Source organism: Orbicella franksi, chromosome 5 (genome assembly GCF_964199315.1).
Source record: "Orbicella franksi chromosome 5, jaOrbFran1.1, whole genome shotgun sequence".
Lineage (NCBI taxonomy): Eukaryota > Metazoa > Cnidaria > Anthozoa > Scleractinia > Merulinidae > Orbicella > Orbicella franksi.
Genome location: NC_138149.1, coordinates 10,679,966 through 10,704,139, shown reverse-complemented (window position 1 = coordinate 10,704,139; position 24,174 = coordinate 10,679,966). Strand labels below are relative to the sequence as shown.

At 40.1% G+C, this 24,174-nt stretch overlaps 1 protein-coding gene and 1 pseudogene across 2 annotated transcripts; both read right to left on the bottom strand.

Moving 5' to 3' along the window:
* Nucleotides 1-2,577: 2,577 nt before the first annotated feature.
* On the bottom strand, nucleotides 2,578-11,287 carry LOC145488552 (uncharacterized; annotated as a pseudogene). Its single transcript, XR_014049509.1, has 3 exons — nucleotides 10,760-11,287; nucleotides 9,624-10,527; nucleotides 2,578-9,534 (listed from the first exon to the last, which is right to left on the bottom strand). The product of XR_014049509.1 is annotated as an uncharacterized LOC145488552 (transcript).
* Nucleotides 11,288-13,006: 1,719 nt separating this feature from the next.
* Nucleotides 13,007-24,066, bottom strand: LOC145488188 (beta-galactosidase-like). Its single transcript, XM_081466992.1, has 11 exons — nucleotides 23,834-24,066; nucleotides 22,927-23,048; nucleotides 21,981-22,009; nucleotides 21,436-21,511; nucleotides 21,177-21,271; nucleotides 20,290-20,527; nucleotides 19,172-19,393; nucleotides 17,491-17,684; nucleotides 16,790-16,990; nucleotides 15,879-16,229; nucleotides 13,007-14,592 (listed from the first exon to the last, which is right to left on the bottom strand). The coding sequence occupies exons 1-11, from the start codon at nucleotides 24,064-24,066 to the stop codon at nucleotides 14,356-14,358; spliced, it is 1,998 nt and encodes a 665-aa protein (XP_081323118.1). The 3' UTR covers nucleotides 13,007-14,355.
* Between the last annotated feature and the right edge of the window lie 108 nt (nucleotides 24,067-24,174).

Here is a 24,174-nt window from a genome sequence, read left to right as displayed (position 1 = left end):
ATACTTTAAAATTAGTTTTGTTTGTTTGTTGGTGTATTTAAATTTTTCTATAGGTGACACCAAAAGTTTGTTATAAAACTAGTTTTTCTAGCTAGTCAAATGCATTTGATTGTAGAGAATTTTGGGTTGATTAAATGTGCATGTTACCATAAATGCTTTACACATATCACTTTGTAAAGAAATGATCCTTTTTTGTATTCATCCAAACAATAGCTTGTCAACAACCCTTAACATACCATTTTTCCAAATGGTGCTTATTCACCACTTGATCACAAAGCTTTCCTGGTGACATGACATTTCGTGAATCATAAAATACAAGAGAATTCAATCCAGCCTTCTCTTACAGCTACACCATTTGCAACCTTTTTGTTCCACCCATAAGTTCTCTATACCCACAGCTCACCAAATATACAGTCTCATCTGAGGTCACTTATTCCATCAACAGCAATGTCATCGTCGTATAGAAGACCAACCAAAGCTATTAAACAACTTTGCCTCCTTTATTTGGGCTACCAAGAGAACTGTACATGAAAAACACTTCTAGCAAGAGTCCCTTGACATGGCCATTTTGGTTACCTCAGAGACCACCACTGTTGCCTGTCTTTTGCTTTCTTCCTTAGCTCTCCAACTGACATTGCCTAACGCCATAGAATACAATTGATAGTAACAGACAATGAAAATGGTTTTCAATTTACTTGCATTTCAGAATTTTATTCATAACTATTTTCAAGCGATATCTGAACACTTGGTACACCAAGTAAAGGATTTCATTTTTAGTGGATCAAATTAATCCATCATACAAAATTGTGTTATGAAAAGATTAGACTCCTCACCAAATCCTTCCTGCCTTTGCCACTCGTGCCATGGCCAGCTTTGCGACCGCAACAAAAGCACTCCGTGCAAAGTCCCACCACATACACTGGCTAGCTTTGTATGTTCGGTTTACAACTGGCATAAGGCAAGCGATGGATGTAGTCCGAGTGAAGAGAACCTTTCATGACACATTTTATGAGATGCTTGACTTAGTCCTAGAGAACGCCACAACTTGGTATCATTTCAATAGAGCCTACTCGACCATGGTTTTAAACAGGTAGAAATAAATCAGTCCATTCCACAGGATGTGCAATTTAAATATTTTGTAGTTGGCAGTCTTTCTAATCATTGCAGTTATTTCTCTTTTGATTAAATTCTAGACCAATCAAGAAGATCAAGGGAATAAGCAGAGAGGTGATTGTTGCACTGGCTGCCCAGAGCATCTACTACTGATGATTTGGAAGGATGCTTCATAGTTCTTTGCCATCTCCTAGGTGCTATCTTTGACCATAAGACTTGTGTAGAAAACAGTCCAAAGATTGTGCTGGAGCTTGTAAAGAAAGCAGACCTTGATTTGCCGTTCTTCCATTGGCTAAACATTGATTTTCAGTCTACTTTGAGAGGTAAATACTTTGCCATGCATGTCAGAATTTTATTCATAACAATAAGTATTTTCAAGTTATTTTTAAACACTTGGTACACCAAATAAAGGATTTCATTTTTAGTGGAACAAATTAAAAATTACTTGTATTGAGATTTGATTGAGGTCCTAGAACTCCATCCTTTACTCAAAATGAATAATTTACTTTTTGTTATTTATCTGTTGTTTTGTTTGACCATTTAATGCCATTTTAAGTCATATCTTGTAAGGATCCAGATTAAGTCTGGAAACCAACATTACTGGCTTTCGTTTTCAATTTTTTTTAATTCTTTTGTTTTCACTGACACATACAATTAATTTTTTTCACTACTATAGTGATTCAATTCAATAAATCAATATCTAATAGGCACCAACCCTTAGACCTCATCTATTATTCATGAGTAAAACCTCAATTTTGTCAAAAAGTGCAATATTTATATTTTTAAGCAGTAGAGAAGCCACTGGATTGATTTTTTTTTTTCCCTTTTTGTCCCCTTATAGAAGCTTTTAGAATAATTGAACAACGTTATTTCATTTCCAAGGCAAAAAATGTTATTTTCATACCAATAAACTGCTTTTAAACAAAACAAGTGATTCTTACTCGAGGGGGGTCTGGGGCAACCAGTTTGCGTGGTCTCACAAGATACACTGACCAACCAATTGTGTGATTGTTGCTGTGTTGGCAAGTGTGACTCACTCGTCCCAAGTACATTTCTAGTTCATTTTTCTGCTGCTTGGTTTCCCAAAATGTTCAGAAAGTTCCATTCAAAGAAGAAAAAGAGGAAATTTGCAGGAAACCAGTTTACAGCCAGAGAAAGTTGATCTACTTCTCTTGGCAAATCAAGCAAAACCAAGATGGTGCCGAGCCTTTACATCTCACAAGGTTTGAGTGGAAAACGGTGTTATTCTGATATCAAGGAAGATGAATAAGAACTCTGTGAAATTGACAAAGAGTGTTACAGGTGTCAAACATCTACTGCTTGGTATATTCTTAAAGATTTCATGATGTAAATTGTTACTCATAACAAGCTGTAAAAACTGTTGAAACCTAAATGAGGTCTGGGTTTGCATGAATGCCGTTCCCATGCATTTACTTCCACTGATCAAACATGGCAAAGCGAGGAAGCTTGTGACAGTTTTCTCTGTGAAAAGTCTGCGATGAGGTCAACCAGTGAGTCACATGACAACAGATAGGCCAAAAATTAGAAGCAGATGATGCTCAACTCGATCTCCTCCCTTCAAGTACCCGGCTGCAAAGTTTCGGATTTTTCCCACTGCAATGTATTAGCAACAACAATGGGGTAATATTATCCAACTGTATGCGCGACACACATCTCATGAGGATAAGTTACCAACTCCTTTCAGTAGAATTCAAATGAATCCTGTAATAGTCAATACTGAAAGTGTTGCTACAAGTAGATTTTTTAATTCAATACTTTTTTGTCTAATAGGTAGAGACATTGACAAGAATTAGATCACTTCACTCTAAGAACACAAGGAACAATGGTTTATCAGTTAAACTCCCTAAAGTTCACCTTGAATTTGGGAAGAAGAGCTTTCACTATCAAGGACCCAAGATTTTTACTGAACTACCAATCAAATTTATCATCATCATCATCATCATCATCATTTTTTATTTCTTGATAAATCTACATTTTACAGTTGGACTGGCCCGCAAATAGTTATGCTAGTCTAGGCTGGCCGGTCTATCAATAGTAACAAATGATTTATTATTATTAATTTAGATCCATAACTTCAAGATTTCAAGATTTTGTAAGCAAGTAATGTAATGCAAAGTATTGTAAGCAGGTTAATGTATTGTAAGTGATGTTTGTAAGTTGGCACTAAATTGTTAACTATTGGACAAATTCTTGTATCTAAATTGGAATTGCCTTAACTCTCTTTAAGTTCTAGGTGAGAGCGAATATTCTGATGATCGTGAGGAGGGGGAATATATTAATCACCATTTTGAAAAAGCAATTGAGAAGAAGGCCACAGTGAATGTTACTGCAAACATTCAGGGTGCAGAAAGTGCTTCTTTTGATGTAAGTAACAACTGAAATACAGTCTAACAAGAACATAAACAAAATTCAAAATATTTGCACATGGTACTGAAAGGGCACATGTACACCACTGAGTCAAAAAAAAATAGCACTCGACTCAAAATATTTGAGCAATAAATAACTAGTACATTTATGTTTCAAGCTTTGCCAGTTTAGTGGACAAAGTGGTCAATAGTGGTCTCGTTAACCAAAAACAAAAGAAGGGCAATGACCAAAAAATTCAACTGTTTAGTAGTACTTCAAGTTCTGCTCCACTAAAATGCCTGGCATTTATTTTGTTCAACTCTCTGTTTGTGCTTCTTGCCTTTAAGTCAGCCATTGAAATTTTTTTCCTTCTTGCAAAATATTTCCCTGCACATATGGAAGCCAAAGCTGGAGTTTTTACTGACCACTTTTGCAGTCATTTTCAACTTCAAAGTAATATTGTACATTACCATTTATGTTTCTTAAGTCCAAAAAGCTGCTTTAAATGTGTGATCTGTATTCAAAACATACTTGAAAGCGCTTTGATCATGTTTTCGCAGCAGTTGCAGGAATAAAAAGTTCTTCACCAGAAAGGTCTGAGGACTCTGTACTCCTTGACCTTCCATTCTGAGGCCAACTAAACATTGATTTGTCTTTTTCCTTTCTATGTTAAATCCCGAAGCAGTAATTTCTGTGTTAGGAATGAAAACAACACCTTGGAAGTTAAAAGATTTGGCCCCCAAACCCGCCATGATTACCTGCACTTTTCTAGCGCACAATTTTAAGAACCACCATCTCTCTAGGACCCTTAAAGTCCTCTAAAATTAGACTCTGAAAGTCCATTCTGATTGGTTTATTTGTCCTCAAGGACAATACCAAAACGTTCAGGGACGAAAGGAAGGACAATTGTCCCCACATGCTTTTTTTCAGTGGTCTACAGGCGGCACAGGGAAACGGAGGGGTTTTTCACACCAGCAGTTACAGGCGGCAATGGGTTAACAAGTTTGACAGCTCAAGATTAGAAGAAAAATTGATTTTAATCCTTGCCTCATTTATGTGAATACTTCTAGTCAGATAAAACTGAAGTGATCTATTTGTCTGTAATTTTTTTCCCACAAACTGCGTCTAGAAGTCCGTCTAACCAGCCAAATTTGGTGGACAACAGAGCGAAGCGGGAATGTAAGATTCCGAAGAGATTTATTGACAAATTTGCAGAAGCTAAGCCCAAGAATTACAAGAAATTAAAAGCTACGGACAGGAATATTTATCCAGTGGAGATAACACAGGTTGACAAAGTGAGAAACATGGGTAAAATTCATTTCAAAGGGTACAGTGAGAAATTTGACAAATGGAGGCCATGCGATGAAAATAACTTGCCAGCAGGGCTGTCATTAAGGGCCGTAACCTGTAACACCTGTTACGGCTGAGTTCTCTCGATGTTACGGGTGAAGATGTCGATGGATGGTACGAACATGCTACACTTACCGAATTTATTTTTAAACATTTCCCTGTTGAAATAAACATAACTGTTTCTTGGTGTCTTACCTCCTTGGTTCTACTATTTATATTTTACCCTGGAGATGAACTTTCAGTTTGCTTAATCGTCGTGAATTACATTTAGACGCCATTTTAAGCAGCAAAACTTATCTCGCAATGCGCTGCTCCTGCCTTTTGAGAAATTCCGCCGACCGATGTAGGGTGTTGTCCAGGCTGATCAATCGTGTTAGGTCCCGCGCGTGTGTAGAGAAAGTTATGTTTTAATATGAATAAGAGAAAAGAACCCACGTCAAAACAGCCTGGGATCGACAGATTTTTTTCTAAATCCCAACGGACCGATGGAAATGAGGAAGCTCACAAAACAACTGGTCGAGGCGGTCGACAAATACCAGCGATCACAGCTTCAAGTACTGCAAGTACTTCAGCCACATGTGGGCAGCCTGTAGAACTGAGTATTATGCTACAAAGAGTGGAAGAAAAATTTCCCAATTCTAGAAATGGTAAAGCATTTCATTCTTATTACCACTGTAACGGAAAGAGATGTTCAATGTCTGATCCAGCTTATTTGAGTTCCTCTAACGGTAAGATAGCTCGGTAATGTAGAGATGTTATTATAATTCTTATTTCCGGTTTCACTCCTGTTTTATGCATTTGACCATAATAACAAATTATTATAACTGTTAGCAAACATAAAACCATATTGCTGATTATGGACTGTCATTTTTTTTTTTTTAAACAAGGAACACTCAGGTCTGTTGGAGATATTTCATAACTTTATTCATTTGATCTCTGTAAATTAAGGTGCATGAATTTGAAATTATGCACTGTGAAAAACAAACAGTACTAAAATAAGGACCACTTGCATAGGTTGATGCAACAAAGATGCTATTTCACTATTTGCTGATGATGTACTACAGCATATTATCACTCTGCTTTATCATTTTTGATTAAAAAATTGCCATTTTCATGCCCTAGAAAGCAGGAAAATGCATTTCTAGGGGTTTCATGCTCAAAAAATTTCTGGGGGGGGGGGGCATGCCCTCAGACCCCCCTAGATGCTCAGGCCCTTTCGGGCCTTCAGAACGTGGCCATGGGCCAAGTATTTCACTGCTATGGGTGATAACTTACATGCAACGGCTGCTTCAAAACTTAATGACAGCCCTGGCCAGTAATACAATTAGAACCGATGTCACAACCAACCAATGATTCCCTTAGCGATCGCTGCAAGCTTTTTGTCAACGTGTGTACAGGGAGATCAAGCGAAAGTTGTACGCAGGGTGCAGAGAGGATCCCGAAGCACGTATTGAAATTCAAGTTGATGATGACGTTTTCAATACAAGTCTTGGATCGACAGATTTTTTCCTAAATCCCAACGGACCGATGGAAATGAGGAAGCTCACAAAACAACTGGTCGAGGCGGTCGATTAATACCAGCGATCACAGCTTCAAGTACTGCCCTAGAAAGCAGGAAAATGCATTTCTAGGGGTTTCATGCTCAAAAAATTTCTGGGGGGGGGGCATGCCCTCAGACCCCCCTAGATGCTCAGGCCCTTTCGGGCCTTCAGAACGTGGCTGTGGGCCACGTATTTCACTGCTATGGGTGATAACTTACATGCAACGGCTGCTTCAAAACTTAATGACAGCCCTGGCCAGTAATACAATTAGAACCGATGTCACAACCAACCAATGATTCCCTTAGCGATCGCTGCAAGCTTTTTGTCAAGGTGTGTACAGGGAGATCAAGCGAAAGTTGTACGCAGGGTGCAGAGAGGATCCCGAAGCACGTATTGAAATTCAAGTTGATGATGACGTTTTCAATACAAGTCTTGGAAGGATTACGTCCAAACAATATCAAAGAAATAAACTCATATATGAAGTTCTTTCTGATGAAACTCTGGATTTTTATATCGCCACAAAGTGGAATGAGCGGATCATGAATGAAAACAGTGATTTTACCTATGTTGTACCAGGTACTTTGAGATTTTGGCTGACAAAAAGAAACCCCATAGTGAAATTTAAATTAATTGGCCATAAATATGTGAGATCTGAAATCGAAGACAGGCATCAAGTCATTTTTACATTTGTCCGTGGAGATGGCAACAGATGTGGATACAAAAATATGGTCCACCACTAATATATTTGATTTAACACATGTACATTAATTTTTCTGTATTGATGAATAGTTGATTATTTTACTTGCCTGTGAATTATTTACATACAATGTAAACATGTATACATTGATATATTACATGATTACTGATTGATTAATTCACATCTTGGCTTCCATTTACCATCTATTTTAACAAGACATGCACAGAAAGTAGAAGCATCACATTTCCTGCATTTTGCAGTACATGTTTTGATGGTATGGCCAGAAGTTGAACAGTGTCCACAATTGTAGCTTTCCTTCACCCTTTCCACACCAGCCACCTACAAAAGCTGTATTCTGTGTTTTTTCAAGAAAAGTTGCCTTAGTGCAGAAACCCCTCTATGGTTTGATGATCTAAAGTAGTCCTTCAATACAGTGTCATTGTACTTCTCCATACCTTGCTGGGTGTAATATGCTAAATTTTGGTAAAGCTTTAAAAATTCAGGCACATGAGCATACTAAGCATGCATATAAGTTGTCACATCTTTTGCTTGGTATAGGTCAAGGAATTTTTGAAACCATTTTTTTTATCTTGTCTTCAAAGCTAGAGATACATGCAGCATAATCTGTTGTGTAGTCTAGTTTAAGATCACCTATAATATCCATGAAACTACTGCAAAGGGCTTGCAGCTTATCTGTGTATGATATTCTGATAATATTGAATGGACATTTATGTGCTGAAAAACCAAGAGTTTTTCAGGTCCTGTAAGATCTCTGTACTCCAACTTCTTGGTGTCCTTATTGATTTTCCATTCAAAACTAATTCCAAGGTCTTTTAGAAATTTTTCATACCCAGCCATGTGTCTATACCTGTTTTGACAAAACCCATTTGAAAAAGTAGATACCTTGTCAATGGCATCTTTTCCGCAAAGTTCCCTGATAAGAAGTTGAATTAAATTATCAGATATTCTCAAAAACAAATGTAGTGTATCAATCATTACATGGTCAATGGGAATAAAGTTAAATAATAGATTGGTTTTACAATTACATTGTTTAGATTTTGCTTGCTTACCTATTTCTTATGATTCTCTTGCCCCAAGAGATTTATCAGTTAAAGACCACTTTTTGCTGATGTCAAACCTTTCATGTTTTGGGCACTTACACCGAATAAAGGCAAAATTTTGATTTGCAGCTCCTAGACCACAGACACAGGCTAGAAACTTCCAGTCTCCTCCTAAAAAATACTTGATGCTATACTTATGATTATTTACAGTTATTTCTTTTAAATTTGACATTTCATTATTTAGAACAGCAAGGCTTTCTTCAAGATTGTCATAGTTCTCTGTTGTCTTGGTTATTGCTAAAACATAGTTCCCTTTTTCGTTCATTGCTGCATCCTTTTCATTCAAAATTGTATATGTGACATTTTCAAGTTTAAGTCTTTCCCAATGTTAGCACCATCACCACTGATCTTTACTTTAATAGTAGTAGCCTTGACCAATACTCCATTTTTTTGCAGCCTTTTTATCTGTTCCTCAAGACTCTCCTTGAAAGAAATCTGTATTCCCTCTGCCTCCCCTGGTGTACTTTTCAGATTCCAATCGGCATTTAGCTTATCTAGGTGTTTGCATATTTTATATTTTGTGGGCATGTCTTTACACTTCATGGCCAACTCATGCCAGGCTTCATTAGATATACTAAATTTGTCCTTTAAGTAAACCCACATATTGATGTCAACAATATCACTGTCATTCAGTTCTTTTGGCTCAGTTTCCAGTAGTTTCAATTTTCCCTCTTCTACCAATGAAACAGTTTCATACTGCTGAGTGTCATTATTAAATACTTCAACCTTGGTGGCAATAAAATCATACAGGCCTAAAAATGACAGTGCCGAGTGGCAGTCTTCTTTAAATCCTCGCCTTATCCTTGCCTGGTGCTGTTTGGTGTAATCAGTGAATTTTTACTTTTGTTTGGACCTCCTTGTCCCTTTTTTTACATCCTTGCTGCTTTTTTCACTTATCTCCTGAATTTTTCTTTGTACTGTTTTTTTTTCTGTTTTCCGAATCCCTAATGACATCTTCAAGCTTCCGCTCAATTTTTAGTCTCTTTGGCTGCTCTGCGGCTAAATCCAGTTCAGCTTTCTTTTTCTGCCCACGGAGCTGTTGGTTTTCCTCAATCAATGAATTGTTTTGAAGCTCATGATAGAAAATTTTGAAAGAGTAGTTTTTTGCCTTGCACAAGTCAATAAGCTTACTTATACTTTCCCCCCACTTTGTGAAAATTCCTTGAATGCTGAATGGAGGAGAGAAATCTTTTTCCTGAAGACGTTGATAATTCTGCAATTTATGACAACTCCACCAATCCCAGATTCCCTCAAGATTTTTTCCACTATTCCTGCAATTACAGAATCGGCACTTTTGTCGTTGGGTCCCTCAACAGGATTCTTTGACAGGGAATATACGAGACAGCTGATTAAAAAATTAAAAAAAAATCATTTGATGAAAAACCAAAACATTAACAAAATGAGACAGGTTTGAATTAACGCAATTTTACTTACTTGTTTATTTCGTAAGTAAACCAAGGCAATTTATCCCCTTTTGGACCACTCATTTCCTTGCCAAAATCGTTTTGTGCATCTACCACCACCGCGAAAAGAGCCAGCGAGGACAAAATCACCAGCGCATAAGTCCCGTTTCCTGAACCCAAACAATATTCAAACCTCATGTATTATACATCAAATTGCACCAAATTTATTCCTCTTTTCATATTTCGCGGTAATGACCAGTTTTGTGCATGCGCGTTAGAGTTCTAGCCCCAGACTCTATGGCCAGTGCTTGCATGTGGCATGAACCTCTCTTCGACATGTCTGAATTGCCAACCAAAACTCTAAAAAACCCGTGCGAAATATTCTTATTAGTGCCTTCAAATACAGTGGTATAGAAAGCTTATATATGTTAGTTTTATAAACTGAAGGTAAGAAAGATAGCAATTCAAATGGAATACACGAAAAAGAAGAAAATGTTCGAAAATTAGCGTGTTTTTGACTGACCCCAGACTGCGTGACATGTCACGACAATCTGTAGAGGCAGATGTTAAGCGTAAGTTTGATATGAAAAGTTATTTACCATCGGATTCCCATACAAACACTGTAACTTCTGACCGCTTTGCCCACTCGTCAAGATGGCGTCGAAAACCGTGAGAAGGTCTATAATTTGGCCGCATGCAACAATGGCTGCGTAGGTGCGTCCAAAATGAGCAGTTTCACCACAGGGTTGTATAGTACTCTAAAGATAATCTCTGATCAACTGGTTACCGGTCAACTTACAACACAGACATTCGTTAGCTCCATGAAGTGTCCGGGTATTCTGCAATTGCTCCCCGCATACTTCAACTCGCTCAGCTGGGTGACGCGCGCAGACAGCTGAAAAGCTCCGTTGAATGCTTTCTAATCCTTCCAGTTTCTGAAAAAGAACATCACGCTTTGATAGGCATTTAAATTCAATAATTTATCGCCCTACCTGACCGAAATTGACAAAAGCCATTTAAAAAATACAACGAATGTTAGGCGAACAGAAATACACAGCTGAAGATACACGAACGACGCCAGCTGTTTGTAGGTTTCTCGCTGGTTTACTCGAGCGCAAAATTGAACATGTCAAGTCCCTGTATCTTTGAATCATATCAACCTCTTACCTGTTTTTTGCTCTCTCCCAGCTTCATAAAGAAAGGTTCATAAAAGAAAACTTAAGCCTAAAGTTTCCCACACAACAACACACAAATGCTACCGCCGCCACCAACCGCTACAGCAAGGAAAGCGCGTAAACATGTGCTGCCTCGTTTTAGTTAGTCAAACCTGGAAACGAGGCTAAGGTGTTCAGCCTGCCAATCACAAATCCCAACGGACTTGGTCCCATTTGATTGGCTTATTCACTCAGGTCTAATTTTAGCGCGTTGCCACAAAATTCTGGAGAGCGACGGGTGTAATTTTCTGTTTTACTATATCTCTCAGTTAGTACGCACGCTGTGATTGATCAATTTAGTGGGCCGTATTCTACTGTACGGCCCGCTAAAATTTAAAGCCGTTATTGTTGTCAAAATGTTTCGTGATTTATCGCCAAGTTTTCTCAACTTTTTTTAGCAAGTAAAAGTTTCAAACTTTCTTTTACTTCTGAAATTGTATATTAAAACCTGCTAACGACGTAAGAGTCACTTAACAACGATTTCAAATTGACTCGTTTTGTTTGCACCATCATAACGTTCATAAATCTGAATAATTTTAATATCCAACCAAAAATCCGTTTGTGTTCACAGGCTAACCAAAATCACCTCTTACGAGATTTGCTTTCGTTCTCGGCATGCTGAGATAAATGGAAACAGATAGCTCGTTGATCGTAGGCATCAGCTAAATGTTATTTTAATTAGCGGCAAAATTTGAATGTTACGGTGAAGTGACGATGATAATTCATCGTTTTTGTTCTTCCAAAGGCATCAGTGTTAATACAAGTTTTATTTTCACTGTATTTTTATTATTCACCTTATGTTATACTACGTAGATGACTCTATTGTTTTAACGAGAAAAACGCTATTTCTCCACGACTTCTATGTTTTATGCGACCGTTGTTTCGGCTTTGCACCATTGCACAAACAGCCAACAAAGTGCTTGAAAGGTGGCGTGTCCTTGCCTTTTATAGGATCGCTCCGTGTTTAACAAATAATTGACGTCAGTTTTTTTATGCGTCTGTCCTCTTGTTGATGATAAATTGCGTCATAACATTGTCAAAGTGGCTGTGGAACCACGAGTCGCATCAATTTGTTTTTTTATAATAACAAGACCCCAAAATGGTCAAATGCCGGGAATAAATGAGGAGAAAAGACGCCGTAAACTTGCTGTAAACAAAGATAAGTGTATTTTTGTCAAAATGACGCAAGAATTGTCAATAGCTTTCCTCGCTTTTTGATTGGGTACTTAAAAAAGTCCATAAAATCTCATTGGTTAAAAAGTTGACAGTTTGACAGCTGAAAGTTGAACTTGAAAGCTTGCATAAGTTAAATTTTTTTCCGTCTGTACTCTTATTGATGATAAAAATGAACCAATCAGCGCGCGAGAAATTAGACAGTTGTTGTAAAAAGTTTATTTTCACTTCATAATTTACTAAACACGCGACAGTTTCTGTTATCTTCGTTTCTTGAACATATGTCTTGGACTGTAAACAGTTGTGTTTAAAGTCACTATTGACTTGCTTCCCTAACCCTAAGCGCAGATTAGACAGCGGAGAAGCTGAGAGATGGCCATGTAACAGATCAAAACTATTGTGGATTAATCGTCCGTGAAATCTTATCCTGCAGAACAGGCGTAATTTTGCTGCGTATTTAGGTGAACAGAGGCGAAAGCAAGGTGACCGCGAAGCGCGAGTCGCACGCGAAGGAAGAGCGCGCTTTCCAATCTGGAAACCAATCTGGGTGTTGCTCGAACTTTATTTGAAAATAAGCTTAAAAAAGAGTAGGCTTGATTACCTGCCGCTGTTCAGGAAAGGATCCCAGGCTAGTAAACGGGACTCAAGAGTGGCGGAAATCAGGCCAAAAAAACCGAAATGAGAGCGTTTTTTTTGTAATGCTCATCTCTTCGACTACACGCTTAAAATAGTAGCGTTTCGTCCGTGAACACCTTAGTGAGACCAAAATCTTTGATTTACATCCCTGAGCAAGACCACGAGTATCCCCGACCTTTTCATACGGGAGTTTCCCCCCCCGCCCCCCCCCCGGGAAAAAAAATCGCCGTGACTTGATCGTAGTTCACCGTTTCTCAGCAAGATGGCACTGAAATTATATCAAAAAACCATCCATGATTCCTTTCAAAAATGACGCTACGCTTGTACTTTTTTCCAGTACAACCTTTCCAGAAACAACCGTATATATAAAAGTCGTTCATCTCTAGTTATGAAGGCTTGGTGGAGGTACTGGAGAACTTGTCTGAAAGTGTCGAAATTGACATGTGCAGGACATTGACATGTGCATGATGCCAGATGACTGTTTCATGGGCGAAGAGAGAAGTGTGCATGAAAGGAATAAAAAGAATGAGAATTCGTATTTTACAGTACTGAGAGAAAAAAACGAAGTAATATCTCTTGATCTAGACGACCTGTGTATAGAATAGGAAGGAATCTTGTAGCTGGACTAAAACAAAGAAACACGGGAAATTAATTCTACCGTTGGGTGACAATCGTCCGGGGGGGGGGGGGGAGAGGCTTTCAAGGTGATCTGTTCCTTAAAATTTCTGTTCATCAGCCGATTTCTTGCCGGCGGGGAAACCCCTATAGAAACACACCGCCATTTACTTAACCCTAAGATGGAGTATTTCCTGTGGTAATAATGGAAATTACTTTATTCTTCAAGTTTCCTCGACCAACACTGAAGGTGCAAGTATGGGAGTGGAACCACACTCATCCTCCTAATACCCCCTCCCCCACTGTAAGTGTAGACATTTCCCTAGTACGGACTAATTACTGTTCGTACATTGCTCGCCTGGAAACCCCAGAAAAGGCAAAGCGAGAAAAGCATCCCATCGCCTGATTGATTTATATCATCATCTTGACTAATCGCGCTTATGAGTTCTTTTCCGGTAGCTACAATCACTTGAAATCATTTTTTAATGACTGTATTTCAAATTTGGAGTATATGCACCCAGAAAAGACAACCACTGAAGTCGGGCCTGTTTTTTTGCGTTCCCATTGACTTCCCAAGTCTCCACTGTGGTGCATCCAAACTTTGCCACTTAGGTTTATCAGAGCAAATGGGCAAATAACTCAATGACCTACTGAAGAAGAACGACAGCACCAACAACAATATTTATTTTGCTCTATTACTAAAATAATTTTAATCAATATATGAATAAAAATACATTATATAGGCGCCTAGTCACTCAGTAACAATTACTTAATATAACCAGTTGGTCAGGAGTCAATCCCGAGAAAACCAGCTCAAATTCCCGTCTTTTTTTCTTCTCTATCCTTATAAGCTAAGATGAAGAAAAGAAAAGGAATTCCTTTGCAGTGACTTTATAAAGCGCGCTGTCACATGCGAAAAAACCAAAGTAGCAAATTAAAAAAAACGTTTCTTTCGACAATAAATCGAAAACTGCTTACAACGGAATTTAAAGCCATAAATCTTCTAAATACAATTTTCATTGCTACGTGATTTTGAAAATTGTTAACGAGTTTTTCTTATAATTACGCGTCCCTACAATTATGAATTATAGATGTTACAAATTAAGCAGGGAGGGGAGGGTGCATTTAATGCGTTACTCGAGGGTAAAGAGGGTGCACGGTCCCATTCAAAATGGGCACTGACACACTTTCAATGACACAGGTCAGGGGAATGTCGCACGGTGCATCATCGAGCTCAAACAGGACCACTCTACTTCCCTGTTGTCCCGCGGACAAGAAAGATGCCGGCACATACAGAGTTTCTTGAGGTCCAGCGTCCGGCCAATAACGGCCGAGATTAAACCCGTTGACGTAAAGTTGACCCTGAAAATTAAATATGATTAATCTGGTTAACCAGACCACAACAGCAAAACGAAAACATATTGGTCACCGAGATCTGATCCATACCCAAAGAGATTGTTCATTCGTGTTTCATTTTCAAGGTGAATTCTTTTGTTTTAGTCCCCCAAGGCTCAGAGCCATGGTAGAATAGACCATATTCGTATTCTCGGTATTGAACTGGAACTAGCTTGAAATGGAGGCTCATACGGGTGAATATCATTAAAAAGAGATCAATGTCATTTGCATTTGAAAAGACTCCCCATATTAGGCTCAGTTGCAAGCTAGTTCCAGTCCAATACCGGGAATACGAATATGACCTATTCTAATGTACCGAAACTGGCTTATTTACTTGCAACGGGTTCCAAATTTTCTCTTGTTTTTACATGTAATGCACGACAAATGTTGCAGCATTTTTAAACTTGTTTTAAAATCTTAGAGAAGCGTAGCTTCAGACAACACTTAATGCGAAACGTTAAATAAACGACCTTTGCATTATTCAAGCAGTGCGAGCTATTTAGATGCAAAAGTCTCTTGGGACAAGGTTGTGCTGTGCCAATCCGCCGTACGACGTGAAATTTGTCTGAAAGGCCTACTTGAGACGTCGTGCTTCTGCCGTGCCGAACTAGATTCAGGAATAAGTTCGAGAACAGCACGCGTCCGGCAGAAGCACGGCATCTGAATAAAACATTTCAATTATGTTCGGCCAGCACTGTTCAAGCAGTTACGTTCGACAAGCTCTGACGTGCTGGCACGACTCTGGCATGGCAGCGATTCAAACGTAGTGCTTCTGCCGCCCTAAACAAAGGTCAAAAATAATACTTAGGTACTTTGGCGGTATGGCGTTCCAGCGGGCGTAACAAGGAGAACTGTTTGTGGCTTCAGTAAATCCTGAATTTGGTACGACACTGGCACTACGTCCGAAACAGAGTCGTTTTTCTGCCGTGCAAAACGTGGGTTCTAATTTAGCACGGTAGAAAAACGACTCAGCGCGACGTCTGAACTGGGACCTGTTTCTCGAAAGCCCCGGAAACCTAGCGGGCCCACAAAGCCATTTTTAGTTAATCGGTTTTTAAAGACAGAGAGGTGTATACGCCGGAAACTTCTTGTATGAAGGGAACCTTTGTTCATATTAAGAATATGTGAATAAAACAGCTCTGTAGTCATGAAGTTTGAGATTTTGTTATGGGTTTTCGGGTGTGAAAACTTTTTGGGACCTTCGAGAAACTGGCCTCTGGGCTTTAGGTTAATTAGCGAATATGCAACCATACCTTATGCCAATTCCGAAACCTTATGAATGTGTCTTTTGGGATGCCATCTGGTGTGGGAAAAATTAATCCTGAATAAAATGTAGGCGTGAAGGTATCACCCACTTTACTTGTGGAATGAATCTGCGGTTTTTCCCACCCAGTAATGTTGTCTAAGTTCAGCGGGTACATTTCCCAGCTGGTGAGGATCTCCTTGTTAATGGTCACATTTCCAACAATTCCTTTGGGATCCTGCATGTCAGAGCTCCCTGTATGATGACCTTGGTTCTCCACCAATATGTCCAGTGTTAGACTTCTTTCAATGGTTAACATTGTACTGTTCGGGCCTGATCGGTGTAAGGTTGCCTGTCGCACCTATAACATGCAGGAAGCAATAGTAATTTTCCACAGTTGCCCTCGGTTTCAAACCAATTTCTGGAGTAAATGACACTTGGTCCTGCAGCTGACCTCGCTTTGTTGAGAAACTTCGCCTCCCACCCATGTCGCGCGGGTTCGAATCCCAGACCCAGGGTTTCTCTCTGGGTTCCCCGGGTGTCCTCTCTTCTCGTTCAGCCGAAGAATATCCGATTTCCTCCGGATGGAATGGAGGTTAATCCCTCGGCAAGTTTTTGTCATGTTACCATAACAATCCTTCTTTACCCATTTTTAAACCTAAGGGGCAGGAGAAACTGCCAGTGTACGTACCTTGGTCAGAAACATAGCACAGTACCTTGAAGTCAGATCAGAGCCCTAAAATAACGGACTTTGTAAACAAATGCATTTGTATAATTTTTTGTTGATTTTGAAAATAACGGGTTAGCAACTCTCCTTTTAAAAGGAAAAATAAAGACATATGCACGTATTCGTAAAGCCTCTTAAACTCTAAAGGGTAGATGCTGGGTTCACTAAACGAAAAAAGTAAAATCGCGATATACCTGTCCAACAAAGATAATTCCCCGGTCTCGCAATCCTGCGATTTCCAGCTCCACCTGTTTGTTGGCATACTTTGAAGGAATCTGAGTCCGGTACAACATAAAGCCATAGTTTTGTCCAACATTCTCCATGGTTTGGGGAAACTGAGATTTTATTGGGCCAACAGGAGAGAGTTCTTCCAAGACTTCAAACAACGAAGCCACCTGAAAAGAGAAAACAAAGCTGACATGAGGATTTTGACAAAATAAGTGTAGTAAATCTGAAAGAAAAAAAAAAACATATGAACGACGACAGGTTTTCAGGTTTTCTGCGCAATGCTATACAATATAATATACCCCAATTCAATACGACACAACCCATTGCAGCACAAAAGAACGGCACAACTCAACCGGCAGCAACACAACCAAACACACGTATAGCATAACGTAACGCATCAGAAGATCAAAACAGAAACACGATTATTGAGCAGGAGCTTTGCTTTGCCGATATCAAATTCAGCCGGCGTTACCCACCACATCATCTCTCCTCCTGACATCGCGACTTCATTTCCTTACGAACAAATTGGAAGTAGATGCAGAGATTGAAATCTATGTTACATTGGGAGCGTTTTTCTCTGTTTCCACAGGATGTTGATATCCCAAGCGAAAAAAAATCTTGGAAGCCGCGTTATACTTAAGTTTCATTATCCTACTAACAATTGCACCTTGGTCATATTTATGGCTCCATAAGCGTGCTTAGTAGTTGGTGGAGGAACAGGCATTGGCGGGACTCCCTGGTGTTTCAAGATCACTTCTCTCATGACCAGGTATTTGTGTGTGGGGTCCCCAGCTTCACTGATTGGTGCATCATAGTCATAGCTTGTTATCTGAGGTTCGTAGACTTTGCCTATGTTGGCACCTGCATGAGAACAACTATATATGTAAGGAGGTCTTCCTCATCAAGAAGAAGAAGAAGAAGAAGAAGAAGAAGAAGAAGAAGAAGATAGAGTTAATAGTAAAGATATTTTATTGCCCGATATCAAAAAAGAATGTCAAGACTTGTTTTTTTAACGCATCCTCCTTCGCTAAAAACTGGTGTCATATTACACCCCTACTCCCCATAACGGCCACCTCTCTGTAACGTTTCACTGTGTAATTAAATGATACAATTTTACTGGTAGATTTCCGGGGTAGAGTTCCAGGCACAAATAATACCCAGATTTCATCCCTAGCTTTCGGGGGGTACACCATTTCTATATTTAAAAAATACTGGCTGTAGCATAGAAATACCTAACACAATCAAAATATATCAATAAAACAGAGACCAACGACGCGCGGTACGGATCAAGTCTCATGACCTTTTACAACATAACACGGGAACTGGGAAACACCATTCACCAGTCGTTGATTAATTGGCCGTTGTGAAGAAGTTATTCTGATAGTTCAGGGCGCGGTTTAGTGGCCGTTGCCGCTGTGGAAAGTTGGCCGTTGTAGAGAGGTTCAAGTAAGAGTGAATGTATGGACCATCCGCAAGGACGAAAAAAGTGGCCGTTGTAAAGAGATGACCGTTGTAGGGAGGTGGCCGTTGTAGGGAGGTGGCCGTTGTAGGGAGGTGGCCGTTGTAGGGAGGTGGCCGTTGTAGGGAGGTGGCCGTTGTAGGGAGTTGGCCGTTGTAGGGAGGTGGCCGTTGTAGGGAGGTGGCCGTTGTAGGGAGGTGGCCGTTGTAGGGAGTTGGCCGTTGTAAGGAGGTGGCCGTTGTAGGGAGGTGGCCGTTAATGGAGGTTCGACTCTACTCAATTAGAGAAAATGTAAAGAAACACAAGTTAGTTATCACTTTGAAAAAGGTTAACTTAATCTTTGTGGGAAATCAAAGAGAACACTTTACTGAGCGTTCTTTTTCCTCTGCAGATTAGAGACGCCATCTTGTGGTAGATGTTTCACTTGTCCTGTGACGCACTATCACAGTTTCTTACAAACCATTTTGTCTAGAGTACGATAGTGGTGTTTGTGTAAAGCTTGGGAAGCATGACTCGGTAGGGTGTCTCGATTCATAGTTAATAGAGGGAAACGGTTAGAAAACCTGGCAAAGTTCTTTGTTGTATTGTTTTGTTGGTTATTTTGGGGGTTGACCCTGCACAAAACCTGGCAAAATACAAAAGGTGGTTATGCGTGCTCATACGACTAACCAATAGAAGCATTACTATTATGTAATTAACGCATAGTCAATGAGTATAAAACAAAAGACGTGCAGGGTCAAGGAACTTCCAACATAAATCTTAGTCCATTTGTTTGCTTCTTTGATGTTTACCGGGCTTCTTGACTTTTTCCCTATGCTCGATACCATTCAACTATGCTCGATCGAAGAAGCAATTATCACAAAGTAAAAGAATCCATTGAATACAATACCGTTCATGAATCCAAAATTTGTTCCTCCGTGAAACATGTACACGTTCACGGAGATATTAGCGCTCAACAAACTGTCGAGGTTCTTGGCCACAGTGTCTGCATCCCGGCGCTGGAAAGGGATTCCCCAATTGTTTATCCATCCAGGATAGAACTCCGAGTTGACCAAGGGACCAGAGGGTTGAAAGTATCTCTGGTTTTTAAAGCACTCTTCTCCAGGGTTTCCTACCGAAACAAGGAAATCAAAACACACAAGCTTGCGCGTCGTTTACAGAAACAGTCCAGCGAGAAAGACAGTTTATGAGGCGGAAAAACCACGTTGATTGTGATGAAAGAAGACTGACCACTTCTCATAAGAGCTGTAATGCATTTATCTTGTATAGTATAAGCCTTTTTACAATAACTGCAGAAAATCTCGCAAGCTCATTATATTCGCTAATTTTCATTGTTAGTAATATAAGTGGACAAGCGCCTGAATTTATAAGTTATGCGATGTTGCTATTAAAAAAGAAAACGACGTCAGTTTTTCATGAGTCTGTCCTGTTATTGACAATGAATTTCGTCATAACTTTGTCGAAGTAGTCTGCGGATCCATTCAGCTGACAGCCGAGTTTATCCACAGCTACGTCATTATGACGAAACTCATGATCAATAACAGGACAGACGCATAAAAAACTGACGTCAATTTGTTAAATTTATCGCGGTCCTTACACCTACTTATGCTAAAGGTCAGTTTTACATACTGAACAATTGTTATATCTCAGTAATGGCTATTGTTGAAATGAAAATACCTGTTATGAAATGTATTGATAAAAAAGTCCAGAAGGGTTCACACGTTTTAAAGTTACTGCCAGTTTCTCGCTCTCGAACAACAAATCCAGGGCGAAGTAAACATGAGGTACTATGTCTCTGGTTCCAACTCATTGGTATCTACCACACTAGCCAAGCTGATTTTATACGACTGTTGGAACGTCTGCTTCGTCTACGTACAACAAGTGACTTGGGTTTGGGCGGATTTTTAACTATATTGTCCTAAAACGAAAGAGTGGGTGCGTCCCCTTGTCTATCGCCAAATCATGATGAACAAAATTACGCTGCAGAATTTGCCAGGTTTGTACTACCTTTTTTAACAGAATATCCTCTCAGAAGAATACTCGCTAAGGAATGTTTTACATAACCTCCGCCAAAATCCAGCGTGGAAAGCATTCCGGGCAGCGTTCCACACTCCAGCATTCTGTTGGCACAGCCGTTGTTTGTGAAAAGAACGACATCCTTGCCAAGATATGTCATAAACAGATCTTGTAAATGTGCCAAGTACTGGTGATCGCACTGTTCTATAGAACCATACTCGTTTTCTACCTGAAAAGAGAAACGGGCTGATTTCAAACAGTTGAGTGATCGTGTTTCAGGTATGACGCTCTACAAATACTGAGGAATTCAACGCGCCCCCCGCCCCAGGGGTGAGTCTGGATGCCGGTGCTAAATAAAACCGAGGGAGAGTTAAGATGGACCTTTCTTGCAAGAATAAACGAATTGAAGGGGGTGGGGGGGAGGGGCGGGGGAGAGGGCAAGGGCATCGATGCGGACGGGCGGGTAGACGAAAGTGAAAATGAGTCTTTTCTTGCTCCTCTGTGCAGAAAGAAAGATAAAGTGTTTTGGCTCTTCTTATGTAAGGTCCTAGAAGCTAAAGCAATTTATGAAATATTCCGCAGTCGGTAGTAACAAAATAGATCAAATGTGCATACTCATTTTAAAATCGATGTTTCACTGGCTGGTCAGAAAAACCTGAAAAATCTCAGTTCTTTCAAAATTATTCCACAGTCTATAGGGCTTCGACCATTTAACCTTCCAAATATGACATAATGGAGAATTTACAGGGAGCGGCCCTCTTACAGCGTAGGGCGAATATGCCGCTTCTCAACTGAATTCACGGGTGTCATCTGCAGATATTTATGGACACGTATTGTTTGAAATAATAACATTTGTGTCCTGTGAGTTATCTCCGCACCTGAACAGCGATAACAGGTCCACCATTAGAATATACCAAAGGTTTTATTTTTGGCAGCAAGACTTTCATCCATCTGTCCACTGCACTCATGTATGCTGTCGAGGGATCAATAACAAAGTGAGTTTTAATTGATGTTCCAAACTCTCAAAACTGAAAACGAAGTGAAATGTATTGCGATCTGTAAGGATAGTTGTTACTTTGATCACACTTGAGACTAAAAACCAGAGTTAGTTGGTTGGTCATCATATCATTGACTCACCAGTGTTCGATAGCGTTCTAAAACGAGGGGAATATTCTGCCGTGTAGTTTTTCAGCAACCAAGGAGGAAAGCCACCCTGCAAAGAATTGCAAAGCATTCTTCACGTTACATCACCCACATTACCGTTTACAGTAGGTTAATTTTGCTTTTCTGTTAGGCAGAAAAGTCTCAAAATAGTCTTCTATGGTATAACGCGAACACATACAATACCTAGGACAGGTGTTATTGTGTTGATGTGACGCAACAACTATACTCAATACGTTCTGATTGCCGAAGATTCCCTTTTCTTTCTTGATTTTAACCATCCTCGGAGATCCAGGGGCGGTTAGTTGGGGCGGACGAAGTAAATTTGGCACAAATTGAAGCAACGAAAGGTTTACTAGTAGGGGCTATTGACGCCTTTTTCCTTGGAAACTTTCGTCAATTTTTGCCAGATTATATTGACCCCCCCTCCTCTAACTAGTTGCCCCTGGGTCTCCGAAGATGTATTATAACGGGTCGAGAGTTAGTACAATAAAAACTTTTAAGCGTTGCACTGTACCTACCATATCTCGCTCGGCAGCAATAAAAGGACCTGAAAGAGAAACACGTTATCTGTTACATAGATGTAAGGTAAAGGTAAAGTATGTATACGAGCCAAGGCCGGAGCTTATATCCTGGAGTGCTTTCCATTATGCCAAAATTTCGGAAATTTCGGTCGGAAGTCAAATGGAAAGGTCATTTTCGTTTCGATCCGATCGGAATATTTGGGACCACCTCTGGAGGTGGTCCAATTTGATCGATCGGACAGGTCGGACCGAGATTTGGCGTTCCATTTTGACAAGCCGCTACCCTACTTCACTTCAGTAGATTTCAGTTATGTAGGGAATTCAGGAAAGGAACAAAAAATAGTAAGAGCCATTCTTCTCGGTTGGCCCGGCTTGATAGGAAAATGTCGTTGCATTTTTCCTCGTGTAGACCCACTGGTTTCTGACCGGTCGGTCTGGTATCATGGAAAGCACCCTCGGTTTCTGTAGCATGAAGCGACCAGGAGTATTTCTGCTCACCCCTGGATGGGATGATAGTCCATCGCAGGGTTACCCCCGGCATTCAATTCACCGCTACCCATTTATGCACCTGGGTGGAGAGTGGTACTGTGAGAGTAAAGTGTATTGCCCAAGAAATACGATGTTCCCAGCCAGGGCTCGAACCCAGACCGCACAATCCGGAGTCGAGCGCGCTAACCATGAGGCCACCGCGCCACCGCGCCACCCACAGTTACGTAGCGGTAATGATTGACTTCCCAACGAGATCGCAAAGCAAGCAAACAAACCAAAGAACAAACACCACCACCAACAACAACGACACAAAAACACTATTTTATCTTCTTGCGCAATTTCAATTGTCAGATGGATCATGTTCTTCTTCATTGACAGAGGGCAACTTGCTAGTAAGCCACCTCGCGTTAACACGTTTCATTAGAAGTTTTCTCAATCCATAGTTTTTTCTTACCTGCTCTAATAATCACCAGAAGGCCCAGAGAACCCGCAATTTTAGTGAAGTTCACAAAGTCATTTTCTCCCTCAAAGTCATACTCTCCTTCAACTCGCTCATGAACCTGCCAGGCAACGTATCTGCAATACAAAACATTTTTCTTTTCTCTAGCGCGCCGTGGAGGTCTGGGGTACTCCATTCTATGGGCTATATGGGTATGTGCGGCCCCAAAGGGTATGGTTTTTGATCCCTTCTGGTCTGAAATAGAGTATGTTTTTCACTCTGGCTTGGTATCGGGTATTTTGTTTACATGGCACTATTTTTTCTCCGCATCAACATTGGCAAATTTGTAGCCCTTCGATTTTCAAATGGTTACACAAATGGAAGCCAATTCTGGTTAGCTGCGGTCATATATAAGAGCAAAGCACTAACTTTAGAGGTCTGAAATGGGGTATGGAAAGTCACAGATTTTGGTCTGAAATTGGGCATAGGTTTCAAAGTTTGGATCGCAAACACCCACTAAATCCCGTGGGGGTGTGGTGAAACATTTGTCCCGGCCATGAGACAAGATTATAGCACATCTACCACAGATAACACAGACAAATATCAAAGGATCCCCCTCCATCCCGGAACAAGAATCTCCCCACGACACCGGAGAAAGGAATGTCTAAATGATCAACAGCTACGTAGTTGTGCAAGCACCCGGCCGGAGATAACGGAATTCCCCATTTCCGGAGGAAGAAAAAAAAAATCACGCAGTAACGACATCCTTTAATTTAATACGCAAACGCTCGGATGATATTGTTACATCCCCCCTTACTTTCCTCCATACAATCTGGCCGTTGCGCGCCACAAAAAAAACTTAGCCTTGTACAGAAATTGCCTGTGTACCCTTTGAAAAGTAAACCATACTCAGTCTACTCACGTTTGTATGGCGTTTAGTCCGGCGGCCTTCATCTTCAACAGCCTGTCGTACCAGTAGGTCCGAGGAACTCTAAAATAATGAATGCTTCCCGAGATGTAGCGGAATGGTTTTCCATCTTTGAGGAAAACGTTGTTTTCGTAGTCAACGATAAATGACCGGGATGTTGTTGTTTGGTGACATTGAGTGCAAATGATATACACTATTACGAGGAGGAGGAATCTTGCGAGATTCATATCAGAGCGTTACGAAAACTGAGATATCAGTTGAGATGTATATTGTAATGGTATCCTTGTCTGGTCAAAGCAATGTCACGTTGTTACGAAACTTAATTTATGTCACGC